Source organism: Neolamprologus multifasciatus, chromosome 7, assembly GCF_963576455.1.
Source record: "Neolamprologus multifasciatus chromosome 7, fNeoMul1.2, whole genome shotgun sequence".
Taxonomy (NCBI): Eukaryota; Metazoa; Chordata; class Actinopteri; order Cichliformes; family Cichlidae; genus Neolamprologus; species Neolamprologus multifasciatus.
This window is the reverse complement of record NC_140445.1, coordinates 17,461,015-17,487,300: the sequence shown is the minus strand read 5'-3', so window position 1 is coordinate 17,487,300 and position 26,286 is coordinate 17,461,015. Positions and strand designations below refer to the sequence as shown.

Below are 26,286 nucleotides of genomic sequence, written 5' to 3'. Positions count from 1 at the left end.
TGTTGTTATGGCTTTTGCGGTGACGAAGACGTTGATAAACTCACGTCCTCGGAGGTGCACACTTGGAAATCCAATCATAAAGAAGATCTGAGACACTCATTTCTAACCTGCGCCTTCTTTCTGGCGGCTTCTCTGCTGCAGATGGTGTTTGGTTGTGTTGCTGCGCGAAAAGCTCGCTGGTTAAAGGAAATACAGAGGAGGAGCTGCCGTCAGTGACCCAAGAGGAAACTACTCTGTCAGATGGTGGTGTAATTACAGCGTGAAGCGCAGCTCGCAACCTCGGTCGGAGCATCTCTTGCAAAGCAAAACCACCTGAGTGAACGTTTGTCTCCTGTGGATCCGTACTTTCACCAAAGATATGGAGTATAAATTCTGTGCGTAAAAAGAGACGTTTTGGAGATATGGGTTTGGTTACTGGAGAACTGGAGGAACGAGCATTAATGGGAAGTGTCACTGCTTTGCTCAGCGTGAACAAGTGAAAGAATTCATTGCAGTTATGAACTCCACGAAAGAACAACCCGGATTTCGTACGCCCACCATCCCGGTGATTATGTTCATCTTCGGGGTGGTGGGGAATGTCATTGCTATAGTTGTTCTGCGAATATCACGAAAGGAACGAAAAGAGACGACTTTCTACACACTTGTGTGTGGCCTGGCAGTGACAGACCTGCTGGGCACCTTGCTGGCCAGCCCCGTCACCTTCGCCACCTACATCAAAGGCACCTGGCCTGGAGCTGATCCATTGTGCCAGTACTCCGGCTTCATCCTTCTCTTCTTCTTCGTGGTGCAGCTAGGCATTGTATTTACAATGTCAGTGGAAAGATACCTGGCGATAAACCACGCATATTTCTACAACGAGTATGTCAACCAGAGACTCGCAGCGCTGGCTCTTTTAGCCATATACATTTCCAACGTTGTGTTTTGCGCGATGCCCAGCATGGGGTTCGGTCGTGTGAAACTCCAGGAGTCTGAGACCTGGTGTTTCATCGACTGGAACAGCAGTGACACAACTGTCAAGACTTTTAATTTGATGTACGCTGGGGTGAACTCTGGCATCGTGCTGGCCACTGTCATATGCAACGTGGTCGTGTGTGGAGCTCTGATCCTGATGCACAAGCGGTTTATCCGCCGCACGTCTCTGGGAACAGATCCGCGGCGAGTCGCGGAGCTCCGGCGTAGACGAAATTTTGGACGATTAGCTGGGGCAGAGATCCAGATGGTGATCCTGCTTATAGCTACATCCGCTGTCGTCCTCATCTGCTCCATACCTTTAGTGGTGAGTATGGCGAAATGGTAACGAGAAAGCGCGCCACTAGTATATGCGCGCACTAGACGGTCACAGAATTTTAAGAAGCTGGTTCTTTCGAGACAGAAAAACCAGGAAAGATATTGTGTTAAACTTGATCAGAGTAATGAAAAAATAGACTGTGCGCACGCAAACACAAATACCAACACAGGTTTTACGCATATGCTTTTTGAATGTTGTGTCCTTGCTTTAGAGCTTTGTGGTCTGATGACACACTTTGTGAGCCTTCACACGTTTCGCTGTTAACACCCTTTGTGCTTTCACTTCAGCATACACACGTACACACGTACACAAGGGAATACGTGTGTTTGTGTGGGGGACTAATGCGAGTATTTACAGTAACCAGTGTCGTTAAATTTGCTAACTTCAAAAGTCTCAATTCTCAGTTTATTCTCAGCTTTATCAGCAGACGTCATTGTCCAACCTGAGATCATGTCAAGGAGCAAAGTTTTGAGTGTTTTTGTTAAAACATCGTCCTCTTTGCGTAACTTTCGCAGAAGTGAACTGTGCACTAAGAGAACCGTAGCTTCAATTAGTACAACCCAGACAAGTGTCACGTTTATTTTTTAGATCAACTCAACAATACATTTGCAAAAGCTTTATATTCTCACTGTGCCGTTAGAAACATTTTTGAATGAGTTTTTTTTCTTAATATCCGTCAAAATTATGATGTAATGATTAGAAATGATAAGAAGCAATTCATTGTAATGTTAGTAGTGATAACTGAGTGCTGTTTTAAATCTGTCTTGAAAAAGACAACTGACGATTAGACTCGGGGGAAGCCCAAGTGCCAAAATCTCATTTGCGATTTGAGAGCAAGAAATGTGGGAATTTCTTTTATTGGCTTCTTGCCCTTTGTACTTTACCTCAGTTAGCAGAAGTCAGATAGTGTCTGTTTATGCTTGACTATTCCATTTCAACTGTGTAAGAATATTAAATATATAAAATATTACTCTTAAATGAAGGAATCAAGTGTAGCCAATCAAGTGTCGACAAAAACCAAAAAATTGAATTGTTTGCTTTTGTGAAATGTTATTCTGTGTTCTTTTACAGCGCAGCAATAAATAAATAAAATGCTCATGCTTATTAAGCTTTTCTACCTTTCTGTTTTCTCTGCTTCCCTCTCAGCTGAGGATCTTCATAAATCAGCTGTTCAGAAACCGCAAAGACGAGAACTCGATACTTGACGACCTGCAGGCCATCCGCATGGCTTCTGTCAACCCCATCCTAGACCCCTGGATCTACATCTTGCTCAGAAAGACAGTTTTTCTCAAGCTAATGGAGAAAATCAAGTGTCTGTTCTGTAAAATGGGTGGACGGGGACGAAGCAGTGGCAGGCACTTCCTCTGTGCTGACGGTTATCTCTCCTCATCCATCGTCTCTCGGGACTCACCATCACTGATGTCCCGTGAATTACGGGAAATGGTGAACACATCGCACACCATGCTGTACCCATCAGAGAGACACATGCAGGCGCGTGGGTCAGTCCAGGCGGGAGTGCAGGGTGACTCTAGCATTCCTGCTGTACAGACATTGCAGGTCCCCCAGGAAGTCCAGGAGTCTAAGAGGGGACACAGAGTATTAGAGGACGAAGTGTCGGAAACACCACTGAAAGAGCCTCCAGTGTGTCCCAAAGACCCACCTCTACATGTCACCTTTACAGATGAGACAGCAGATATACAAGAAAAATGTATATAACCATAAGCGCAATCACCAAAATAAGACTTTCCCCTCAAAGATGGGAACCAGTGAAAGCACTGCAAACAAAATTTGGAGACTGAAAAATCTGTCAGTCTGTAGATATCTTGTGGACTGCTACAAACATTTGACAGATGAATTGCAGACCTTCTGTAAGTACCCGTTATCAGTGTGTCACTCCACAGTCATTCTTTGCTATATTGCTAAACTCACATGAATACAATCACATAACTTTTATTAGTACAACCCCACCGGGGGAGCATCATAAAGCTCTCCTGTTGCACTTTTCGGATTTCAGCTCATTGCCAGGTTGTCTTTGTTTCGCTGTGATTCAACAACCTGCACGATGTCTGTAAAGAATTTGTTGTGTTAAAATGTGAACAGTGTGCCAGGATGTTAATTTATTTTTAGTGTGAAATTGTACGCTACTGTCTTCTCTGTGAGAAGGTTCGGTTAGTTTGAAGATAGGTGCGGGATGAATGTGTGTTCGTGTTTTATTTTGTTTGTTTGTTTGTTTCAAACATTAAACTTTTATTGGTTGTCAGAGCAGCTCTTTCATCAAAACTATGATCATACCATCCCCTGAATCCCATAACAAAGGCAGCTATACACTAGAGGACCACAGTGCAGACACTGGAGGACGTTAGACTTCAAAGTGACTCCTAAAAATCCTTCTAATCCCGTCATTTTATTGATTTAATTTGTAATGCAATGCGTAATAATCCCAGCTAATCAGAGTATATAAGGAAGATAAGGCAGGAAATGAAAGCTGAAGCCATGACCTCGATATACTGCTGCTATAAAGACTTATATAAATATAAACACACGTTCATGTTCAGTGTCAGATTTATCACAAAATGTTGTGTAAATGTGTCTAATGAAAAAAAAACAGCAACAACTTATGTACCAAATTTATAAACAAAATAAAAGTGTCTAAATATTCATATAAGCTAATAAACATCAGTGTGTTGTTTTCTTTTGGCATCAACAGGAAGAGTGAATATGACCGTCAATGATGTGCTTAAAACTTGCAAACAAGTATTAACAGCAAATAAATGCCTGATGATGTACAGTTACTGTACGTCAGTAAATTCTGGAAGAATGACACTTTTTTTTTTGAAGCTTCACTTCTGTACAGCACCACAGAGGATTTTAAACAGTCAAGATGTGACTTTCATTAAGTGTTTAGAAATTACAGCTATTTTTATAGACAGATCCACATTAAAAAGGATTGTTTTAATGCGTTAATGAAGTCAGTGACTGCTTGAAGTCTAGAGCCCAATGTTGTGTTTGTCTTGAGATGATCTACCAGGTCTTTGCTTAAGTTGCCTTTAGTTGCGGTTCTATTTGTGGAACCGCAGTGTCTGATCAGTTTTGCAGCATTTGCTGAACCTCAGCAGAGAGTATTCATCCTCTGCTTTTAGCAGCAGTCACATCAACAATAACCAGCAGTGACCCGGTTCCACAGGCACATAACAACATAACAACATCATGTTTGACAGATGACTTGCTGTTCCTTTCCTTCTCCACACGTTTCCCTTCATTCTGGTGCAAAATAATCTTGGTTTCTTCTGTCCAAAGTTTTTTTTTTCTTTTTTTCCATTTTTTCAAAACTCTGCATGCTCTTTTAGATGTTTTCTGGTGAATACCTTTCTGGTTTTCCTGTTTTTTAGTCTGACCAGTGCTTCGCGCCTTGTTGTAAACCTTCTTGATTTTTCCATCCACAAAGGTATCTCCTAATTATAGACTTTAGAGCTCTTGTTGACATCTCTTTGGACCTCTTAATGAGAGTTCCAGTGACCGGTTACCAAATACAAGATCAGCATTTGAAATGAACCCAGATGTTTTGTCTGCTGTGATGGAATAATGAGGGGACGGACATCGCCTGGTCATGAGACAGCTTGTCAGTCAAATGTCCGATTACTTCCGAGCATCTGAAAATGGGGTACTGTGTCTGCACTTCAGTCACATCTTGACTATGTGATTTAAAAGCTACTGCTGTGGCATACAGAGGCAAAACACAAAAATATGTGTTAATGTCCAAATACTTATGAACCTACTAACATCACAAGCAAGTGCTTCTCTGAGTCCACTGAAAACAATATTGATCAGTCCAGCAAAGACTGAGTTAAAATGATTAGTTATCACTTCAGGGTTAATGGCGTTCACCACTTTGTCAATTAAAACAATGAAACTGGTTCAATTCTGTTCAGTTTATGTAGCACCAATTTACAGTACTCATTTAGCACTTTCTATTCTAAGGTAAGGATTCTACAGTATTATAGATAAGGGATCATGGATTGTTGGGTGTCAATGAGCAAGTACGTAAGGACAACGGGGACAAATAACACATGACTGCGTGTGTTTAGGAAAAAAGCAAAAAGAAAAGGATAGAAAAAAGACAACTTACAGAACAAAGCATAAACTACAGAGAGAGAGAAGACCAAAATTAAATAGCGGCCGGTAAATGCAGAGGAAGTAAAAGGGAGTTTTTAGGATATCCGGAGATTAAGGAATTACAATAGTCCAGCCTACAGGTAACAAATGGCTGGGGCCATTGTGGAAGTGATTCTTTGCAACAAGAAAAAAGCAAAAAGCAAAACAAAAGGGAAAGTAGACGACTTCAACACAACCCAAGTGAAATTTAAACATTTCTATGCTATGGATGTTTATAAAAGACGTAGCACCTGCCATCCCCTTGGTCAGCACTGACTGCTTTGAGCAAATTTAAAATCAATAGCCGGTTCAGACGGCAGGACGTCGTTCACTTGCAGACAGCTGGTTTCTTTACCCCTGATGATTTCCAGTTCCACTGTGGCCTCCGTCCAGAGCCTTCCGAAAGCAATGAAATGCCCCTCTGAGAACAATAACCCTTTAAAGACAGCTCTGACCTCAGAAATCTGTTAAAGCTATAGAGCCTCTCGGGAGACAGGAAATAGTGACTGACAAAACAGCTGTGACAGGATTTTAGCAGAGACTCGGAGGGAAAAACGATTCTCCTTGGAAACTTGTCCCTTCTCTCCCCATCTCATCAGCTCGCGCCGCTAACATGTGACATATGTGACAGCCTGTTTTAGACATTTAAACTCTCGCCATGATGAGCCTATGAAAGCAAAGGGTTATTAGAAGATGCCACTGAAAAAGAGGCCAGTTGTGACATTTTGGGCTTTTAGAATAACTATTGCACTATTTTAACTTGAGCTGTTTTTACCCAATTAGGATGTTTGAGGATAGAAACAGAATCAAATTGATTTAGACGATGTTTGTCAGAGAGTAGCTGATGAATAATGGCACTTATTAGCATTGCAAACCATTTAAAAAGGTTGTAATTACATTCTAGCTGATGGCTTACCAAACTATACTGTGCACTAATCGTTTTCATGAGCTGGAATAGAATGGCTGATCTTGTTTTTATCTTGGGAGTGTGTATCTTCATGGCAACACGACCATAGCAGGAACTATCACAAAGGTTGTTCTGAGTATTTTGGCAGATATATCTGAAGGCAGATTTTGTCAAAACAATAGACTCTCTGCAAAACTGTGCAGGCTGCAATTATGAAACTTTAAGACGTGTAGCTTACATTGAAATAAAAGCCAAGAAAGGTGTGGTCCGACACATGGCCACTTAGTGCTTGTGCAGTAATGCAGAAAAGACAACTGAGTGACAGGTTGTGCAATCAAATCCCAGCATGCTGTCATGTGTATTCTGTTGCAATGCCTTCAGGACATATTACAGTATCGATCAGCCACTGAATAGTGGTGCTGGCTGCTTCTTGGCAGTTTATAACTTTATTTATACGACTGGAGAAAAAGAGCAATGCATGACACATTACGCCATCTCAATATTTATTTCACAGAAACCAAAATGCAGAAGTATTGTGTAAAAAAAAAACTAAGCACACCCCATGATTCAATAGCATGTAGAAGTACTTTTACTAATAACTGGAAGCAAACATTTTCCCATTTGATCTGATTTAGTCTCCCACATTTTTGAAGAGGAATTTTGTCTCATTTGTCTCCACAGTGTTGCCTCAATTCAATGAAGTTTGCATTTATGCACGGCTCTTTTAAGGTCCCATTTCTGTAAGTTAGAGGTCTAGGCTTGATTGGGCCATTGTGACACCTTGATTCTTTTCTTTTTTAGACATTCTGTTGTACATTTGCTGCTGTGTTTGAGTCATTGTCCTGTTACATGACTCGACAGTCGGACAAATGGCCCAGCGTTTGACTCTAGAATACTTTGGTATACAGAGGAGTTCATGGTCGACTCAATGACTGTAAAATCAGTCTAAATTATTATGTCTCTGCCACTGTGCTTGACAATTGGTCAGAGGTGTTTGTGCTGATATTTTGGTTTGTTCAGATGCAACTTTACACATTTAAGCTGTGCTGGCATGCTCTTTTTAGATATAAGAGGGTTTCTTCTGGCAACCCTGGGGATATCTGCTCCTGAGAAGATGGGTAACTGTGAATAATTCTCACTTTGGAATGACTTGTGGACTTCACTTTGATTTAACATGTTCTTTTAAACCTTCCCATGGCAGCAACAATCACTTCTTTATAACCGTTGTAGATGCCTTTGTTTGAACCCACATAAATCGTTCTAGAGAAAAAGTAAAAAGAGTTATCTTAATCTGTAGGACTTTTTGTCTGGTACCCAAGCGTATTCAGCAAATAAATAAAATTCATCCTCCAGGGATGACTTGCCTTGCAGACATCTTCAAATAAAACCACCCAATAACTGTTGAGACTGTTGATCGCAACATGAAGTTGCAGATTGACTAATACTTTTATCCCTTGAGCTACACTGTAGAATGGGGGGAAAAAAGAGTAGGAAAAAGCCAGTAGCCGGTATATACCTGACGGCGTCAGAACAACTTCAAAGCAGCCGTACTCTTAGAGAAACAAAAGTTTTGACTTGTCCCAGAAATGCTGAGGCATCTGTGAAGTAGGAGGTGCAGGTTCGGCTGAGCAAAGCCAGTTGGTTAACAACAGTTCCTTTTTTTCATGCATTTTCTTTTATTTCTTTTGGAAAGTTTGGATTTACATTGAAATTGAACACGTGGCTTGACCAGCATTTGAACCATCCAAATACAGTGTTTAAAATCACTTGGCGTACCCTGATTATACACAGGTGACCTCCATTCATCTTATTATGCAACTTCTAAAAACAACAACTGCGCCAGCGATGTTTTTGGGTGTGTCTCAGACAAGCGTGTCACAACTAATATAATCTTTATATATACATATATATTTCAGAAGTTAGGTTACGTTGTAGAAATGTCTTCTTTTTCTCTTTGCCATATTTCTCTATTTCAAAAAGTGTTAGTAGTTTGTTTTCTTTCCTGTTATTATTATTATTACACAGTGTTCCTGTCAGTCATCTGAAGCGCTGACATTTATCACCACTGAGAATCAATCTATGTCCCGCCTCGTGTTTACATTACCCATCTGTGGTGCTGACTGATCAAGTAATTAATTATATGCAGTTTACGTTCACCTTCCTAATCGTCTTTTTTTTAACTGAAATGAATGTTTTTCCCATCCTTCCTACAATCCAGACAAGAAAAGGGAAGTGACTGCTCTATGCAAATAACTTCTTCAACAGTTTCTTGGAATCAGATGTTCCAGCTAATCAGGTGAGACTTCACAGACCTCACTTGGAGGCATACAAATTCTGTACTGACCAAATCTGCTCATTTTTTGGAGTGTGAGAGCTGTACCTTGATCATAAAATACACTAAGCATGCACTTTATTAGGTACACCTTGTTGGTACCTGGCTGGACAGCCTTTTCCCTTCAGAGCAGCCTTAATTCTTTCTGACATGGATTTTGTTTAATATTTGACATGATAGCATCACAGTTGCTGGAGATGTGATGGCTGCACATTCATGACATGAATATGACATTCCATTGAGATCTGCTGACTGTGGAGGCCATTGGAGTACAGTGAACTAACCGTCACTATTCAAGAAACCGCTTTGAGATGATATGAGCTTTGTGGCATGGCACATTATCCTGCTGGAAGTAGGCATCAGAAGATGGGATCACTGTTGTCCTAAAGAGATAGATGTAAAGGGGTGTGCAGTACTGCTGCTGTAGCCAACCTGCTTCAAAGTTTGATGTTTGTTGTATGTTCATAAATGTTTTTCTGCTTACTTTAGTTGTAAGAAGTATTTATTTAAGCTTCTCTTGCCTTACTTTCAGCTCAAAGCAGTGCGACTGTTTTCCTCTGACCTTTCCTCTGGCATTAAGGTGTTTTTCCTCCAAGAACTACCACTCGCTAGATATTTTCTCTTGTTCAGACAATCCTCTATAAAACTTAGTGGTGGTAATGAAAAATAAAACAAAACTGTGAAGGCTCAAAAACATTTCTAAGAACTTGGTGTTCATCATTTTTCAGGAAACGAGAAGTGGGTTAACAACTTAAAGCTCTTCAGCCGCAATGAAGCTTTGAAAGTTGGCACTACCAGTTCCTACAGGTGGCCCAATTTTCCTTGATTACTTAGAAGTCCGTGTGTCTCCACAAAAGTAGTGTTGGAACACATTGTGGCACCATACCCTCATGAGCATTATCTGAACAGTATTGTACTGCTTCATAAAGATAATGAGGAAAAAAAGGCAATTCAACTGGGGGAAACTGACAGGAAGAGGTCTGGCAAACCTAAAGCCACAACAGAAACAGAAAAATGTTTCTAAGAGTTAACAGCTTGGATGATAGGTGTCTCACAGCACCACAGCTTCAAGATAGCATACAAGTGGTTGCAGCAAGCAATTCACAGCTCTGTGCTGTTAAACACCGCCAATGGACTACTGAAGACTGGAAGAAGGTGTTGGAGATGAATCAAAATTTAAAATCTTTCTGTATGCCGTCAGCTATGCAAGAACAAGAATATAAGCTTGAAAATATGGAGTGGCAGCACACACTCGAAACGTAACAACGCCAACTTCAAGCTGGTTTGGATGAACTGGACATAAGAGTGAAAGCAAAGCAACCTACAGGTGCCACAGATTTATAGGAACTTCTGGAACAGAGCTGGGAAAAGCTTATGGAAAAATATTTGGTTTCCATTGTGGAGAAAACATGGAGTCCATGATCTCTTTTTTAACTTCAATTTTTTATTTGTTCTCTGCCTTTCAGAGTGCAGTGAGACATTGAACTGCTTGAATTTCAATTAAAAACTGACTGAAAGAACTGGGGTTCTAATACTTCCAAGACACTGATGGAAGCAGTGTGTTTGCATGGAAGCATGGCAGAGGGAGAGTCATGGTTTGGGGGCTTGATGAGTCCTTGATGACTTACAAATACTGAGGAAAAATAAATGGAAAACTATAAAAAAAATGTGAAAAACAATTACCAGAGATAATCAGGATAATAGTTCAAGAGATTAAGCTTGTAATAGCTTCAAATAAACAAGTAAATCAAAAACAGAATGGATGAGGGGACCCCAACCCCCCCCCCCCCCCCCCCCCACCAAAAAACTAAAAACTCCCAAAACAAACATTTTTTTGGAATGACAACAACAACAAGTGAGAATCCTGACTTTAGCATGCTGGGATCCTGTGGTATCACATAAAGAAAATAGTTCACTTACAATAGGGTCAGCAACTCACCAGCCGCGGTTCAGGATTAGGGTTAAAGCCTAACTCTCTTAATACATATACTATATGTATTAATTTATCCTCCTTCTGTCCCTCTCACTTCACTCCCGTCACCTGCATTTACTGCTCTTTTTTAAAACTCCTGCCAAATCTTGAGGATTCACAAACATTTTCTTCCAACTTTATTTTCAATTTGGGCATATTTAGTCATATATGTTTATCACATGCACTACCAGTCAAATGTTTGGACACACCTTCTCATTTAATGTTTTTTTCTTTATTTTAATTACTATTTACATTGTAGATTCTCACTGAAGGCATCTAAACTATGAATCAACACATAAGGAGTAAACAAAACAGTGTGAAATAACTCAAAACATGTTTTGTGTTTAAGATTCCTCAAAATAGCCACCCTTTGCTTTGATTACCTCTTTGCACACTCTTGGCATTCTCTCGATGAGCTTCATGAGGTCGTCACGTGAAATGGTTTTCTCAGAGATGCTGAGTACTTGTTGGCCCTTTTGCCTTCACTCTGCGGTCCATCTCATCCCAAACCATCTCGACTTGGTTTAGGTCAGGTGACTGTGGAGGTCAGACCATCTGTAGCAGCACTCCATTGATGCTCCTTCTTGATCAAATAACCCTTACACAGACTGGAGATATGTTTGGGGTCAATGTCTTGTTAGAAAGATAAATGATGGTCCAACTAAATGCAAACTGGATGGGATGGCTGTGGGAGCCATGCTGGTTTATTATCCCCATCAGTGTCACCAGCAAAGTACCCCCACACCACCACAGCTCCACCTCCATGCTTTGTGGTGGAAACCATGCATATAGAGACCATCCGTTCACCTTTTCTGCATTGCACAAAGACAAGCGGGTGAAACCAAAGATCTCAAATTTGGACTCATCAGACCAAAGCGCAGATTTCTACTGGTCTAATGTCCATTCCTTGTGTTTCTTAATCCTAAACAAATCTCTTCTGCTTGCTGCTTTTCCTTAGCAGCTATTTGACCATAAAGGCTCGATTCTCCTCTGAACAGTTGATGTAGAGATGTGTCTGCTTATATATATTTATATTGTACAGTAGATCGTACAATAATACATACAGAGAAAAACCCAAAAATCATATGACCGCCTATGAGCAAGCACTTTGGCGACAGTGGGAAGGAAAAACTCCCTTTTAACAGGAAGAAACAAAGGGTGGCTACTTTGAGGAATGTAAAATATAAAACAGAGTTTTTATTTTGAGTTATTTATTGTTTTTTTCTTTGCTACACAATTCCATATATCTTGCTTCATATAATTGTTGTCTTCAGTATGTATCTACAATGTAGAAAGCAGTAAAAATAAAGAACCATTAAATGAGAAGGTGTGTCCAAATCTTTCACTGGTAGTGTACATAATAAATGTCTGCACAAGTCAATTCTTCTTCTCCGGTTAAAGTAAACTGCAGGAAACACAACTATGACATTTTTTTTTCATTGTTTATTTACTCACTGACAATTTGCTGAGCATAAATCGTGTTTTAATCCACATCCTATTTCACAAACAATCATATTCACAGACACCTCAAGAATAAAATGTAACCACAAGTCTCGTGAATTTTCTCTGTACTTTACAATCGCACATCAAGATTGTGGCTGTAGATTTTAACAAGCAAATGTTGTCATTTTCATGTAAATCAGGTAAGTTAAAGTCTCTCAATTCAAGTGTCCACATTATTTTGAAACACAACTAGAAGCAAATAAAGTTTATATTTCTACAAATATCAGGATGAATCCTCAGTAATTAATGAACGGACCTTCACAGATTGAAATCTGACCCTCAGCCTGTTTTTACTGTTGTCTGAAACCACATTATGTTACAGCTTAATTATCACATGCACATTTACTACTATTTACATGAATGGGATTCAGACACACATGGGTAAAACTCAACTGTCTTAATTTGTACATATTAACATTCACAAGAATTGTGAATGTTAATATGTACAAAAAAGACAAAAACAAAAGCGGAACCCTAAAAGTCATTTATATTCTCTTCAAAGTCCTCTTGCTTTGACAAACTCTTCCTTTGATGGTGTGGCTGAGTCTGCTGATCCCTCCTCCCCTGTGAGTACATTTTTTACATTCCCCTCAGCATCTATGATTACAGCGGTCCTCTTTAGCTCCTCATACCGTGTCTGTCGCTCAGCGACGGCCACACAAGCAGCTAGCACTTCGTCAGACTCAAAATCATAGTCCTGATTGAGCTCAGGGGCATTAAGGATCTCTTTTTTAGTCTCCTCCTCTTGCCGAATCTTCTCCTTGGTTGCCATTTGCTGCTTCTGTAACCTCCAAGCCCAGGTAAGGTCTTCCTGCCACAGGGTGCGCTCTGATGGGCACTGGTGGATGGCAATCTGGAATGACCTCACAGCCTAGAGGGACAGTAATGACATGAGCTTAGGGGCATATACAAGATTTCAGACTACTGTCCTAAATGCCGCAGGTGATTGCAGCATCAGCGTTGTAATGAGCACGACCACAAGCTTCATTGTGGACAGATAGATCGTTCCATTAAAAGGAGCTCAATAACTTTTATATGACTGTGGGATGGGTTCGCACATTAGTTTGAATGTTAATAGTTATACTGAACAGAAAGATTCATGGTCTATAATTATCTATGTGACCACACATCACTCCTGAAATATGCTGCCTGGTTTCTTCTTCTTCTTGTTGCTCCCTTTAAGGGGTCGCCACAGCAGATAACCTGCCTCCAATCAATCTCTAGCATCTTCTTCTGTCACACCAACCTTCTGCATGTCCTCCTTCACTAATTCCATGATTCTTCTCCGTGGTCTTTCTCTTTTCAACATCCTTTGTCCTGTATACCAAATATCTGTTGTCTGCACATGTCCGAACCATCTCACCCTTGGCTCTCTAACTTTGTCTGCAAACAGCTCTGTATGAGCACTCTGATATACTCATTTCTAATCTTGTCCATCCTGATCTGTACCAATCCTGATCTCTGTCAGTGCCAGTGTCCCCACACAATATACATCATAGCAAATGGGAAGGTTTACAATCATCTTGTAAACTTTACCTTTAACTCTTGCTCCTGTCACACCCGTCTCCACCCACACCACCTTGCCTCTACTCTTCTTCACCTCTCTTGTGCGCTGTCGGTTGGCCCCAGGTGCTTAACTGTCACATCTATCTCTCCTTGCATTCCTCTTCTCACCAGTGCATAACTCCACGTCTCCAGGCTCTCTACCACCTGCTGCCTACTCTCACATTATTGCCTGGCAATGTCATAGTCCACGGAGACTCCTGTCTGACCTCCCATTTTCCAATAAAAGTAAAAATTAGAAAAAAGAAAATCTGTTACTTGTTCATTAAAACACAACTCTTTAAAGGATAAGATAAATGGTGTTTTCTGTAATCTGAAGATTGCTTTCCATGCTTGAATTGCTAGCCTGCATTAATCTCCTGATGGGAATCTACCAAAACTACTTGATGTTAACATTCCTCACCTGTAACATAAATAACATGCGCTGTCAAAGATGATGACAGGTTAATCATAATAAGACTTCTGAAAAAAAGTGCAACTGTCTGTGCCTAAAACAACACATCAAGTATAATCTTGAATCAACTAGAGCCAAATCAACCTTTTTAAATGAAAGTAATCCTTCAACTGCTACTGCAGAAAAAAATTTATCAGTCTTCTCTATAAAAGTCGTGGCCAAACAAACTTTATGCTAAAACGCAAATCATGCATGGAGACTATGCATTTTTCTTGAATTGGATTGCAGGAGATAATAATTAAAGAAGGGAAGGACTAGAGCAGAGCCATGGAGAGGAAACATGGAAATCACTGTGTTCACATTTGCACAAACATGTGCTACTCAAACATGTCGGTGCATACAAAGCTTTGAAACTCGACTGAACAAGTCGAGCTAAAAATAGATGTGCCGTATTTTTCTTTTCCTTTCCAAAAGCTTCATTACACAGGGAGGTGTGTCTATATTTGGTTTAGTTTTAGCTGTAACTTTCAACACTTCCTATTGTTGTTGGTACCATAGGACAGGTTTCCCGCTCTGGGGCGTGTAGGAGCAACATTAGCTGAAGGCGTTCTGAGTTCACCCCTGTTTGTTAGGCTTGAAAAGGGCCGAGCAGCAGAACTGTGATCTGCGAGTTTTGAACACCCACAGGTCCCGGCGTGTTCTGGGGCAATTTAAGCAATCGTCCAAGCCCCAGGCACCTGGGTGTGCTTTCATAGAGTCGCTTTGTCTCACAGAGTTCACAAAAAAAGTAATAGTAAACACAGTAAGTCATCCATCTTAACGGCGCTCCAAATTCGAGACAACTGACTTACAAGCATCTACATAAACAGGCGTAGTTTATTGCAAAATCAAATGCATAAATTAATCCTTTCAGTAAAGACCATTAGCGACTGCCTAAGAAGTCACACAGTTGTGTGGTGGGATCTGACAAAAGCATGAGGCCTTTCCATGCGAATTTGCATGTTAGTCGTCTCTTTGCACCTGTTCTTTCCAGGTACTCTGGCTTCCTCTCACAGTCCAAAGATAAGGTTATTCGGTTGGGTGAAACTAACCTAATAAAACTGCAAATATGAGCCTGAATGATTGTCTGTCTTTCTGTGTTAGCCCTGTGATAGACTAGTGAACTGTTGAAGGTGTGCTCTGGCTCTCGTCCAATCAAAGCTGGGAGAGACTCCAGCCCCACCGTGACTCTGAATTGGATAAGCGGTTAAGGAGGTCAGTCTGCAGCAGTTGTGACTTAAAAATACCATTTAATATTTGCATTTTCTTGCAGCCCTGCCTTCACAGGACGTTTTTAACGCATTGCCAGATACACTCACTAGGTCCACCTCTCCCAAGTTGAGCTGTGCCCGACCCAAGGTCTGCCAGCCCTCCCACCACAATGGCCGGAACTTCACTGCCATCTCTGCTGCCTTCACAGCTGGAAAGACTTCCTGCAGAACGGTCAGCACCTGACAACAAAGAAGGTTAAAGATGATGTCGCAGTGCATGCACGCCATAAACAAAACAGCAACAAAATCACAGAGAGAAAAAAAGATCATCGAGATCAGAAAGTACACAGGCTTTAAACTGTCTTTGCTTACATTTTGTAGTGTGACTATTTATTTATTTATTGTTGCTTTATATATCTTTTCATATATCACACCATTTTATTTTCAGCTTGATACTGGTCAGTTACCATATTAAAAGTAAATAATTGATATCTCCTTCCCTGCAGACTGTTTTGTGGTGACTCACTGAACCACTAGTCCTGCAGTACAGTACAGTGCAGAGCACCTTCATGGTCACAAGATTTCTCTCTAAATCACTGATATTTTCTGTGATCGCATTTAACAGTGTAAAACTGAAGTTGTTAACGTCTTTAACCTTGTAATAATAATAATAATTATAATAATAATAATAATGGATTGCATTTATATAGCGCTTTTCGAGAACCTCAAAGCGTTTTACAATACCACTATTCATTCACTCTCACATTCATACACTGGTGAAGGCAAGCTACAGTTGTAGCCACAGCTGCCCTGTATTATAAAGTCATCTATTATTCCGATGCTGGCCCTTTTTGATTTTGCTTTTGTCATGCCTGAAGTCAAGACCTGACAACTTTGTGCATGTATTTGCATAATAAACAAAAACTATTTTTGAAGAGGTTCTCTGACTTTTAGCAGTGGTGTTTCTGCATTCGCTGGTAATGCTGTTAAAAATACCATTATTGTCTTTTATGATTTTTGTATATATGCAGAGCAAAGATAAGATAAGATAAAGATAAGAGCAAAAATAAAACTATACTGAGTATTGTTGTTAGGACATTTATGCTGCTGCTATTGCTGGACACAGGTTTACTTTTACTTCCTCCTTTTTCAATCACATTTCAACATGAGACTTGAGAATAGCACCAGTGTACAGCAGGATGCACCAACACAACATGTTGAAGTCTAAAGACTGCTTTAATACCATAGCTTGATACCCACTGATACGCCAGGAATACCTACAATGTCTCTGTCAGAACACCGCAAACCAAAATGCCTTCAAAGCCATAACATTTTGAAGACATCTCATTATCAACAGGATCCACCATAGGTTGGAATCATTAATTTATAGCCAGTAAGACGCAGTAAAAGGTTTACAAACTGGACTGATTTCAGCCACACAGATATACAAGTGGCAGGACACAAGTGGCACAGATTAAATTAAACAGGAAGAAAGTGATGAGAGGAAGTAAAAGGCCAGCAGAGTCACTGTAACCAAACTCGTCATCTGGGCCAGTAATAGGCATTTGATGAGAACCAGCCCATTTTCAGTCTAACGACTGTGAACAACATCAGCAGTGCTAATGGATACTAATAGGTGAAGTGGGTGTACATGTGTGTCCAAGCACATTGAAGCCCAATCCAAGTAGAAATGGTATAAGGCTAGTTTGAATTTATGCCATTGCTCATGTCATTCCTGGAATGAGGAAAACAAAATCATGCTGCGGTGTTTTCCCAATACCCTAATAAATGCTTCTCTAATGATTTCCTTCTCAAATTTCTTATAATGGATGATATTATATTAGGCTTGGAGTACTCTGTGAGATGTGAATGACTATGGAAATAATGGAGTTTGTGAGACTACACCCACGACTTCTTTACTTTTCTTGTGAAACAAGAAAAGAAGAACTGAGGCGCAGCCAAATAACCTAAAGAAAGAGTAACTATAAAAATAAAGAGGAAAAGAAAGTTGAGAAAAGTAAAAAAAAAAGAAAAGATTAAAGATTATTTACATGGTATTGGAAATAAGCAACAGACGTTAATCTCAAAGTGGAAGCAGGAAAAATGGTCTATTTATCATTGCTGATAAACACCATGATATCACAAAAAATATATTTTTGGAAATTTTATGCGACTAAACAAGAAAATTTTAACTATGGATTCCATGAACTGAATATAAAAGATTGATGTTTGTGGACTATTGCTTAAAGTCTCAAGATTAGCATTTGGTGAATTTTTTAAAAGGCAGAACTGGACCAGAAGGTGCAGTGTCAAGCTAGGTGTTAATAATAGAATTTAAATGATACACTGGCAACACTGAAGGAGCTAGTTTAATGAATCAGATTAAGGTAGGTAAGATAGGTAATGCCTGACATGCCCATTGTGATATGCAATTAACTGAATCAGTTGCTTGAAAAATATTGGCTATGGATTATATTATGAAAGCTAATGTTAACTGCGCATATTTACTTCTACTGCTGAGCTGGGCATTAAACTGTAACGTTCTACAAGAACTGACCCACTTGTGGAGCTAGCCTCACGCAGTTACTGCAGTTTTTGGTAATTCTGCACTAGTTTTGTTTTCAGCTCTGACGTTGCAACCTGGTTTACTGGCATAACTGAATACAAAACTCCAAGTGTAAAACAGCATCTTTAAAGTTTTGAGGTTTCGCATCTCGCAAAAATTCTACGGTGTATCAGGAAACAGCAGAACAAAATGCGGTGGCTGTTTCAACCATGTGGTTAAAGACAATGTTAACCACATATGCTTTTTAAAGTACATTTTCTCACAAATGAAATATGATACTGCACTCGTGTCAGATTCGAGTCATACATACTGGAACCGTGATCCCTTTCAAATGCAATTTCAATGGAAGTGAAAATAAATTATCATTAAAATCGCACTAAGATCAAATTATTTTTTAGGGCTGCTACTGATAAGAATGAATTTTAAAAATCTATTATTTGATCACTAAGCAAAACTTGAGTAAGCACTCGGTGGAAAAACCCTTGTTGGCAAGCACAGCAGTAAGACATTTCTTGTAGCTGGTCACCACGTTTCACACATCTCAGGAAGGATTTTGGCCCACTGCTCTTTACAGAAACTCTCTAAATTCTTTAGGTTTCTTGGCTGCAGTTTGGCAACTTAAAGCTTTGGCTCCCTCCACATACTTTCTATCAGACTGAGGTCTGGAGACTGGCTAGGTCACTCCATGGCCTAATGTGCTTCTTCTTTAGCCACTCCTTTGTTGCCTTGGTGGTTTGTTTTAGCTCATTGTCATGCTGGAAGATGCATCTGCAACCCATCTTCAGTGTTCTGGCTGAGGGAAGGAGGTTTTCATCCAAGATCTGACTGTGCATTGGCCTGTAGTTGCCCTTTGCAGAAAAACAGTCCCAAAGCATAATGTTTCTACCTCCGTGCTTGCCTGTAGGGATGTTGCTCTTTGGCTCATAATCAGCATTTTTCTTCCTCCAAACATGATGGGTCTGTTGGTCTGCTAGTATGTTACCAGTGGTACCAGTTGGTGACTGTGGTCCCAACTGTCTTCAGATCATTAACAAGCTCCTTTTGTGCAGTTTTAGGGTGATCCAAAACTTTTCTCATGATCATCATCACCTCATGAGGCAAGATCTTGTTTACTTGCTATCATAAAATTTGAGATTGCTCACTTACAAAGATGTGAACAAACTTCAGTAGAGGATCGACTAATTATTTCCACCACTGTTTGTTGAGAAAATATGTCTGTTAGAGAATATAATTAATGATATACCTGGGACTTCATTTCATACAGTAGTGGGTTGTCTGGAGTCAACTGAATGGCCTCATCCCACTTCTTGATGGCCTCCCAGTGCCTGAAGAAAATACACACTGTGGTTCAAATCCAACTGAGAAAAGTGGGATTCAGGTATCTATAATCAAGAGTTGTATAGGTAAAGCACATTCACTTCTTAATAGTCATGCATTTATGAACCATGAATGCTTGCTGTGTTCACTGTGAATTTACACAAAGCCAATCTAAACATTGCCAACCTACACAAAACCAAATATCCAGACGTGGCTCACGGCACCAAGTTAAACATTAAATTCTGCAGGTAATGCAGCACTGAAGCACAATCAATTCAAACAGTAAATAATATAAAGCAGTGAAATGAGACACCCAGTTTCCCCATCTCCACCCTGAGATTTGATATGTTATGCAAACTAACATGGGTCCATATGCTTGTGGACATCATAAAAGCACTTTCCCCTAATTATTTCTATTGTTGCGTGCTGTAGAAATGCCACCTAATTTGAAAGCTGCCTCTGCCCTACTTTTCTATTCTTTCAGGCAACTCCCTAAAAGATTAGAAAACCAGACTATTACTAACATGGCTGGATCATGTTTCATTTGTTTACTACAACCATAACCACATGGTTGGTTTTGTGCTTTTTTGTCTTGCCTGTTAAAAACCAAAGAAACCTAAAATACATTTATTGTCTTTATAATAGAAAAAGTGGGGAAAAAAGGTTTCTAGAACAAAGAATTTCTTAAAACTATAAAGCTGCATGTGTACGCCACAACATCTGCCCACTTCCGGCAGCAGAGAGTGCACACAGGCTGCAGCAGGTTACATAAACAGAAAAAGGTTGGCTGAAGTGAACAGACAAGCGGTAAACCAAAATCTCCCTTGGTGGTTTCTTAGCATGAGCTAATTACGTTGTCTACTTGTTCCTTCCCAGACATTAAAGCAGAACGATAGCAGAATTTGCATGAAGTCACATTAAGCTTCTCTAGAACCTCACTCCAAGCAGCTGTCACCACTATAGTTAACTGCTTTGCATAGATTTGTATACCAGGATTCACAAGTCTTCAGGTATTTCACCACATATGCATACGCTCCAGGTGATTCTAGGAACTCTCTTCCTCTGGTCAATATTAACACAACACTGGTTCCCTGATCAAGATAAAGACAAGAGGTGACGTTCTGGGTTTCACAATATATGTCAAATCTACACCTTTTATAGCTTTATGGAGATGGATATCCTGAGAAAATCAAAAGCAATTCAAATCACACAATGAGACAACTAGTGGTCATCACCTACAAAGTTCAGACTGCAGTCAGAAAACATGCCACTGCCATTCAAAAGGCAGAGAGAACAGTGAGGGAACGGAACTACAGGAGTGTGGAAATCTTTCCATTACATGAAGTACAGAATACTGCAAAATCATATGAGGAAATTAAGCAATGAGCTATAAACCATGTGAAGCCTGCAAGCTAAAAATGGCTCTTCTAGTGGCATCATAACTGTTTATCAGTCAAATAAAAACTGCATGCACAGAATCATTATTCAAAACTATCTTTAAAAAACACACTTAAACAGTTTGCCAACTCTTTTCCAGTGGAAGTTATATTCCTCTGATTTTACTGTTGCAAAATTCTTCCACAGATTAAAACAAAGGTTTCCTTTAGTTGTTTATGTCTCTCTTATAATGCCTCTGCTCATAGCCTAATACCATTTGAATGATTTAAGTGCTTACTCGTTATTAGTTTAAAGGAAGAGTGGAAAATTATGAAATACAGTAGAGGACAGAACATTGAGATCATTTAACACACTACTGTCCAAAAAAGGAGAAAATCCCAGCATGCTCCTATCATAAGAAACCCTCATATCCTGACTACACAATAACATGTTGACCATTTCAAAGAGATTTCAAATATCATATTTGGCATTCTCTGCTTTTGAGAAAACACAACTTGCTGGACAAAATTTAAAAATAAAAAAATAATAGACATACCTAAGATGAGCTATTACCTCATATTTTACCTTATAAACGTCTTTAAACGTCACGTTTTGTTTGTTATGCAACCTCCTTGAAATGATGATTGTTTCACTGTGAGGCAGACATTTAGTTTTTTTTAAACACATATGCAGTTTGTGAATAAATGTGTCAGTGAGCCCAGTCATACATATACAACAATGACGAGGCAGCTAATCTCCTAAAGATAGCAACAACAGCCCAAATTACAGAAAACTCTTTGGTAAGCATGACATTTAGTGTGAAGTTTATATTACTCTTAAATTAACTAACTTCAGTAACACTAGGGAAATCCATGGTGTTTCCCAAAATTAATCTGAGCGTGTGCAAAGAACTTGCAGCTGAGTTGGATTTGAAATGGTTGTTTCAAAAGCATTAAGCAGGTCTGCGATCACTGGCAGTTACTTGCTGCCTTCAAAGAAACTTTGGTGCATCAACATGATGATAAAAAAGCAATAAGATGGAAGCTGCGGTCAGTTTGTGACAGAATGAGATATGCAACCGATTTGTGATAAAGCAGCAATTAACTGATATAAACCAGGAAAAACTGCAAATCCGTTACCATCAATTTTTACAATTCACATTAAAAACAAATTCATATTAACTATTTATGGAGTTAACAAATATTTAGAAATTGCTCAATAGAAATGTAGTTGCTGCAAAATGGCAACCTTGCTTTTATATAAGAATAGAACCAAAATGCAACCAGTTGGATCGACTCCCCTACTGCAAAGAGTTGTACTCCAGATAAGGTGTTGCGCTCATCGGCACACACGGACTCTAATTAATTCCAACATGATGGCAATCTGACTGCATTGGTCAAAGATGGTAATTATTTGTCTGCCACTTTATTTGTTACTCTGTGTGTGACTGAGCCATTGCTGAAGTATGGCAACACATTATGCACCATAGTATCACAATACAGCAATTTTGATATTTACACTGCAAAGCTGTTAATTTTATATCAGTTCAGTGAATAAGCTCTGATGTAGTGATGGTAATGATGATGGTAAAGAAGTGTTTTAAGGCAGCTATGGGAGGGAATCCACTTAAAGCATCTTAATCATATATGGATATTTGGCAACAGGAAATAAAATGAGATAAATATCAAAACAAAATACATTTGTGGCAAATATAAATATTAAATGTGTACGGTAAAACCTTTAGGTAGCAAATAGAAGTTAACATAAAGACATAATTGTAGAAAAACAGGCAAAACATAACCCCCCTACTATTCTGCTCACAGAACAAGCGGGTACTATAGGAGCTGTTCAATTACATCACAAACATCTAAACCTTTGTAATATCAGGCTAACATCACAGGTCAATGTTATTAGAGGGAAAAGAAAAGAAAAAAAGACATGGCCGACATCCTCGACCAGACACCATTTCAAACCACTGAACTGCAATTATGGAGCAGTAAGACATAATTTCCTCAGTAAAATCCACTTTCTTTTCACAAATATAATTACAGGCAGTCACTGTGGACAACAGCATTATGTCTTCTGGACTAGGAAGCTTTCACGATGTGATTGTTATTTGGTTAAAGAGGTTAAATTATCACAAAACAAACATAAAAACAGCTTCTGAAAGAGGCTTATTTTTTTTGTAATGTCTGTATCTATTTAAAAAGAAAAAAATAATGAGTTGAAATGGTGAGTATCCATTTAAAATAAAATAAAAAGCTCTCTTAAACTTACCACATTGCTTGTTATTAGTCAGTCTAACGTTAGTTCTAAAGTTTACTTCGGGAACTCTGACAGTAGAGCTTTGAGTAGATTTAAACCTTTCAAACCTTTCGCTAGACCTTTCACAGAAAAGCCATTCAATTAAATACAAGGAAAACCTCAACCATAGATGCCTTTCTAAGTTACACGTGCCCTTGGATTTAATATGTTTTTAATGTAAATCTTTATTAGAAAGCCAACAGAAATATCTAAACTGTGTTCGATATGTCTTTATTGTCTGTACGATGCTGCCCTCCTCTGGAGAGGATCTGAAGTAACATCTCTTACTAACAGCAAAGCTGAGGAGGGAAAAATGTTGAAACTGACAGTTCTCCCAGAACTTTTCACAAGGGAATCTAGCAGCACACTGACAGGATGCCCTTATTACCACAGAATACAAATATGATTCATGCTGTAATCCTACTTGGCAAACAGTGTGGAAAATTACTTTGAAAGAACGCGGCTTATGTATACAGCCTTTTTTTTCACCACTGGCTGTTTTTGCCAAGGCAACAGCTGCACAAATATTGGATTTCTATTGTCTGATTTCATTAACAACTACAGCTTAATTGAATTGCAGTGCTGTGCAAAAGACTTGAGCCACCCCTCATTTCTTTATTATTTGCTTCCAGTGAATCAGGCTTTCTTGTAATTTTTTAAAGTAGTCTTGAAAAATAGTTGTCCCGTCTTTCTGAGGGTCTTTCAAAGTTTTTCTCTGGACATTGGCAGCTTTTTCACTAATTTTCAGTCCAGTCCTTCTACCTGATTATTTTCAGAGGAATGATTTTTTTGTTTCTCAAACCTTTTAACACTGAAGTACAAATCATTCACACACTCAAAAGGCACCTAACTAAAGGGATTAACCAGTGTGTTTTGTCTAGATATAACAGACAACTTAGCCAAGAACCAATTTCAAATTGTATCTTTAGAAACTTTGTTACTGGCAGCTTGTAACAAAAAACACAATTTGTTTCCGTTTCTTTGTCTGAATCTATGAAAAGTGCCAAAGATAACACAGACTGACACGTATAAAATAATATTTTTTTTCCAACAAGGTTGATTTCTAAAGAGCTATTAACCTTCTATATGTTGGTATGGTGTGCAGTGCGTCCTTAAAGGATTTTGAGGAAAGTGGACAAGTGGAGGACAAATAAGAAGAGAGAGGCCTTAAAATATATATATATAGCAGATGAATAGTATCTGGAAGTAATTTCCTTAAGAAACTGGAAAAAATTCCACCAGAAACCAGACACAGGACATCTGGCCCTTCAGTTTATCAATCTACTGTTCACTGAAGTCTCATCAAAAATGGTCTCAGTAGAAGGCTGTCTTTGAAGACAACACACTGAGGTATCCCAGACTACACAAGAACTGGACTGACAGTCAGTGACAATGGGCACTATCAGTTAGGGACTGGCCTCATAGCCCAGAGATGACAAACTAAATTTACATTGGGGGCTACATACAGTCCACTTTGATCTTCAGTGGGCCGGACAAGTGAAACGCCACTTTCTGTCAGCGTAAAGACGGTTAACTACACATTTAATGCCTGAGATATCTTAATATATAAAAGAAATGCAATTTCAGGAGCACAATTCAGAATTGTAGAATTGCAGAAAATGTTCTGGTAGCTCACTGCCCATATTGTTCCATATTTATAAAACCTAAACGGTATAAAAATACAGTTAAGTCCAAAAATGTATCCCCTCCTACACATTTTCCAAAGCAATCAAGGGAGCTGGATTGGAGTCTTTGCTGGGCTGTGTTGAAAAATAAAGGCGATCATACCATATATTTACACTAACGATACAAACTGTTTCTGTCCTATATAATGCATTTCCATTTATGTTAGCAGGTTCCAATAAATCGCCACAACCATTTCTAAGGCTACGTTCACACTGCAGGTTTTAATGCTCAATTCCGATTTGTTTTGATCAAATCCGATTTTTTTGTCTGCTTGTTCAAACTACAAATAAAATGCGACAGCAAACGCTCTCTAGTATGCTCTAGTATATGTATTGGATTCAGTAACATATAAGAAAGTGACCCAGATCGGATTTGTGCCGTTCACACTGTCATACCATGATCGGATATGGGTCGCATAGGGTCAAAAAAATCGGATTTGATGCGCTTTCGTCTGCAGTGTGAACATAGCCTAATTCTCTAAGCGTAAGGAAATAATAAATGACAAAAAATAAGAGGTGGATCAAAACATTTGCACAGTACTGTATGTTAGGGTGACTATATTTTGATTCCCAAAAAAGAGGACACTTGGCCCTGTCATGAAGAACTAATAATATTGTTTGCTTAAAGAAAACTTTACCATATTTAAAAGACAACTTCTCGGTGCAGTTAATGAATGGTGAAATAAAAAATGTCAACAAGTGCAAAAAACGAGGACGGTTGGTCACCCTACTGTATGTGTACTGTAATGAATGTTTCTGTGTGCCTGTCATAATGTGTCTGCGCCAAGCACTCTCACCTGCCATGCTCAGCCAACAGGGCACCCTCCTCCTCCAGTCTCTTGCTCTTGGCAGCACAGTCCTCCAGCAGGATCTCCCGCCGTCGTTTGATAGCGTGCAGCCAATCCACCTCGGGGTCCTGACTTGGCCCATCATCCACAGCTTTCTCCGCTTCTGCCTCAAACTGCTGTACCGCTGACTTGGACACCTTCTCCCCAACTTTCCTCTTCCAGCCAAATGACGCCATCCTATATGGAAAAAACGGAATACGACGCGTGGTGGCGGTGGTCACTTATCATATATGCTCGATTTCAGCTTTAATTACGACTAAGAGTAGTACAAAAAATGTACATTATTATTAATACTATTATGAGCGCAAGTCAACAATACTGGCCTGCTTTTGCCATCTAAATTCGTATACATGGCCGCTGAATGAGTTTCCAAAATACCGTAGCAGAAAGATTTACATTTTATTTTGGATATTTAACGTGGTATTATGGCACGTTATGGCAATAACATCCCCCAAAACTCGCTAGAAATTTTTTTTAACTTCGTCATACTGATGCCAGCTAACGTTAATTCGGGCAACTCAGCTAACACTTGCAATTAAAACTTGACATGCCAGTAGGCTTGCCTACATGAAATTAACTTCTTTTAATTTTGAAGGTATGGTTTTATACTTCGTTATTTCTAGAACAAAGTGGGGACATACGCACATTCATCCACGGCTTTCCACGAGCAACAGTGGATAAGCTGCAGTTAGCTAATCGTTAGCCACATTTGTTGACCTTCACGTTGCGTTCAGGTCTTATCGGTTTAAAGCCAACATCCCATCGTAAATACTGGAAAATTTGACAGCGGGGGAGGGGTGGATCAGCCCGTTTTTGCACAATTCATGC

At 39.4% G+C, this 26,286-nt stretch overlaps 2 protein-coding genes across 2 annotated transcripts; one reads left to right on the top strand and one right to left on the bottom strand.

Annotated features, from left to right (window-relative positions):
- On the top strand, positions 1-15,051 carry ptger4b (prostaglandin E receptor 4 (subtype EP4) b). The gene is made up of 2 exons (XM_085165951.1): positions 1-1,276; positions 2,435-15,051. Exons 1-2 carry the CDS (start codon positions 497-499, stop codon positions 3,002-3,004), a joined length of 1,350 nt encoding a protein of 449 aa, XP_085022077.1. The 5' UTR covers positions 1-496; the 3' UTR covers positions 3,005-15,051.
- On the bottom strand, positions 12,080-26,226 carry ttc33 (tetratricopeptide repeat domain 33). The gene is made up of 5 exons (XM_085165952.1): positions 26,104-26,226; positions 25,408-25,635; positions 19,171-19,252; positions 15,470-15,601; positions 12,080-13,025 (listed from the first exon to the last, which is right to left on the bottom strand). Coding segments are annotated over exons 1-5 (819 nt in total). The 5' UTR covers positions 26,106-26,226; the 3' UTR covers positions 12,080-12,650.
- Positions 26,227-26,286: the final 60 nt, after the last annotated feature.

Bases quoted from the DNA above. Each gene is read 5' to 3' on its own strand.
- ttc33 (XM_085165952.1), bottom strand. The intron at 19,253-25,407 runs GTGAGAGTGCTT...TATTTTCTTCAG, and splicing joins CTGTTGGCTGAGCATGGCAG to GCACTGGGAGGCCATCAAGA. The intron at 13,026-15,469 runs GTGAGTGTATCT...CTGTCCCTCTAG, and splicing joins ACTTGGGAGAGGTGGACCTA to GCTGTGAGGTCATTCCAGAT.
- ptger4b (XM_085165951.1), top strand. From the start codon at position 497: ATGAACTCCACGAAAGAACAACCCGGATTTCGTACGCCCACCATCCCG. The intron at 1,277-2,434 runs GTGAGTATGGCG...CTTCCCTCTCAG, and splicing joins TCTGCTCCATACCTTTAGTG to CTGAGGATCTTCATAAATCA.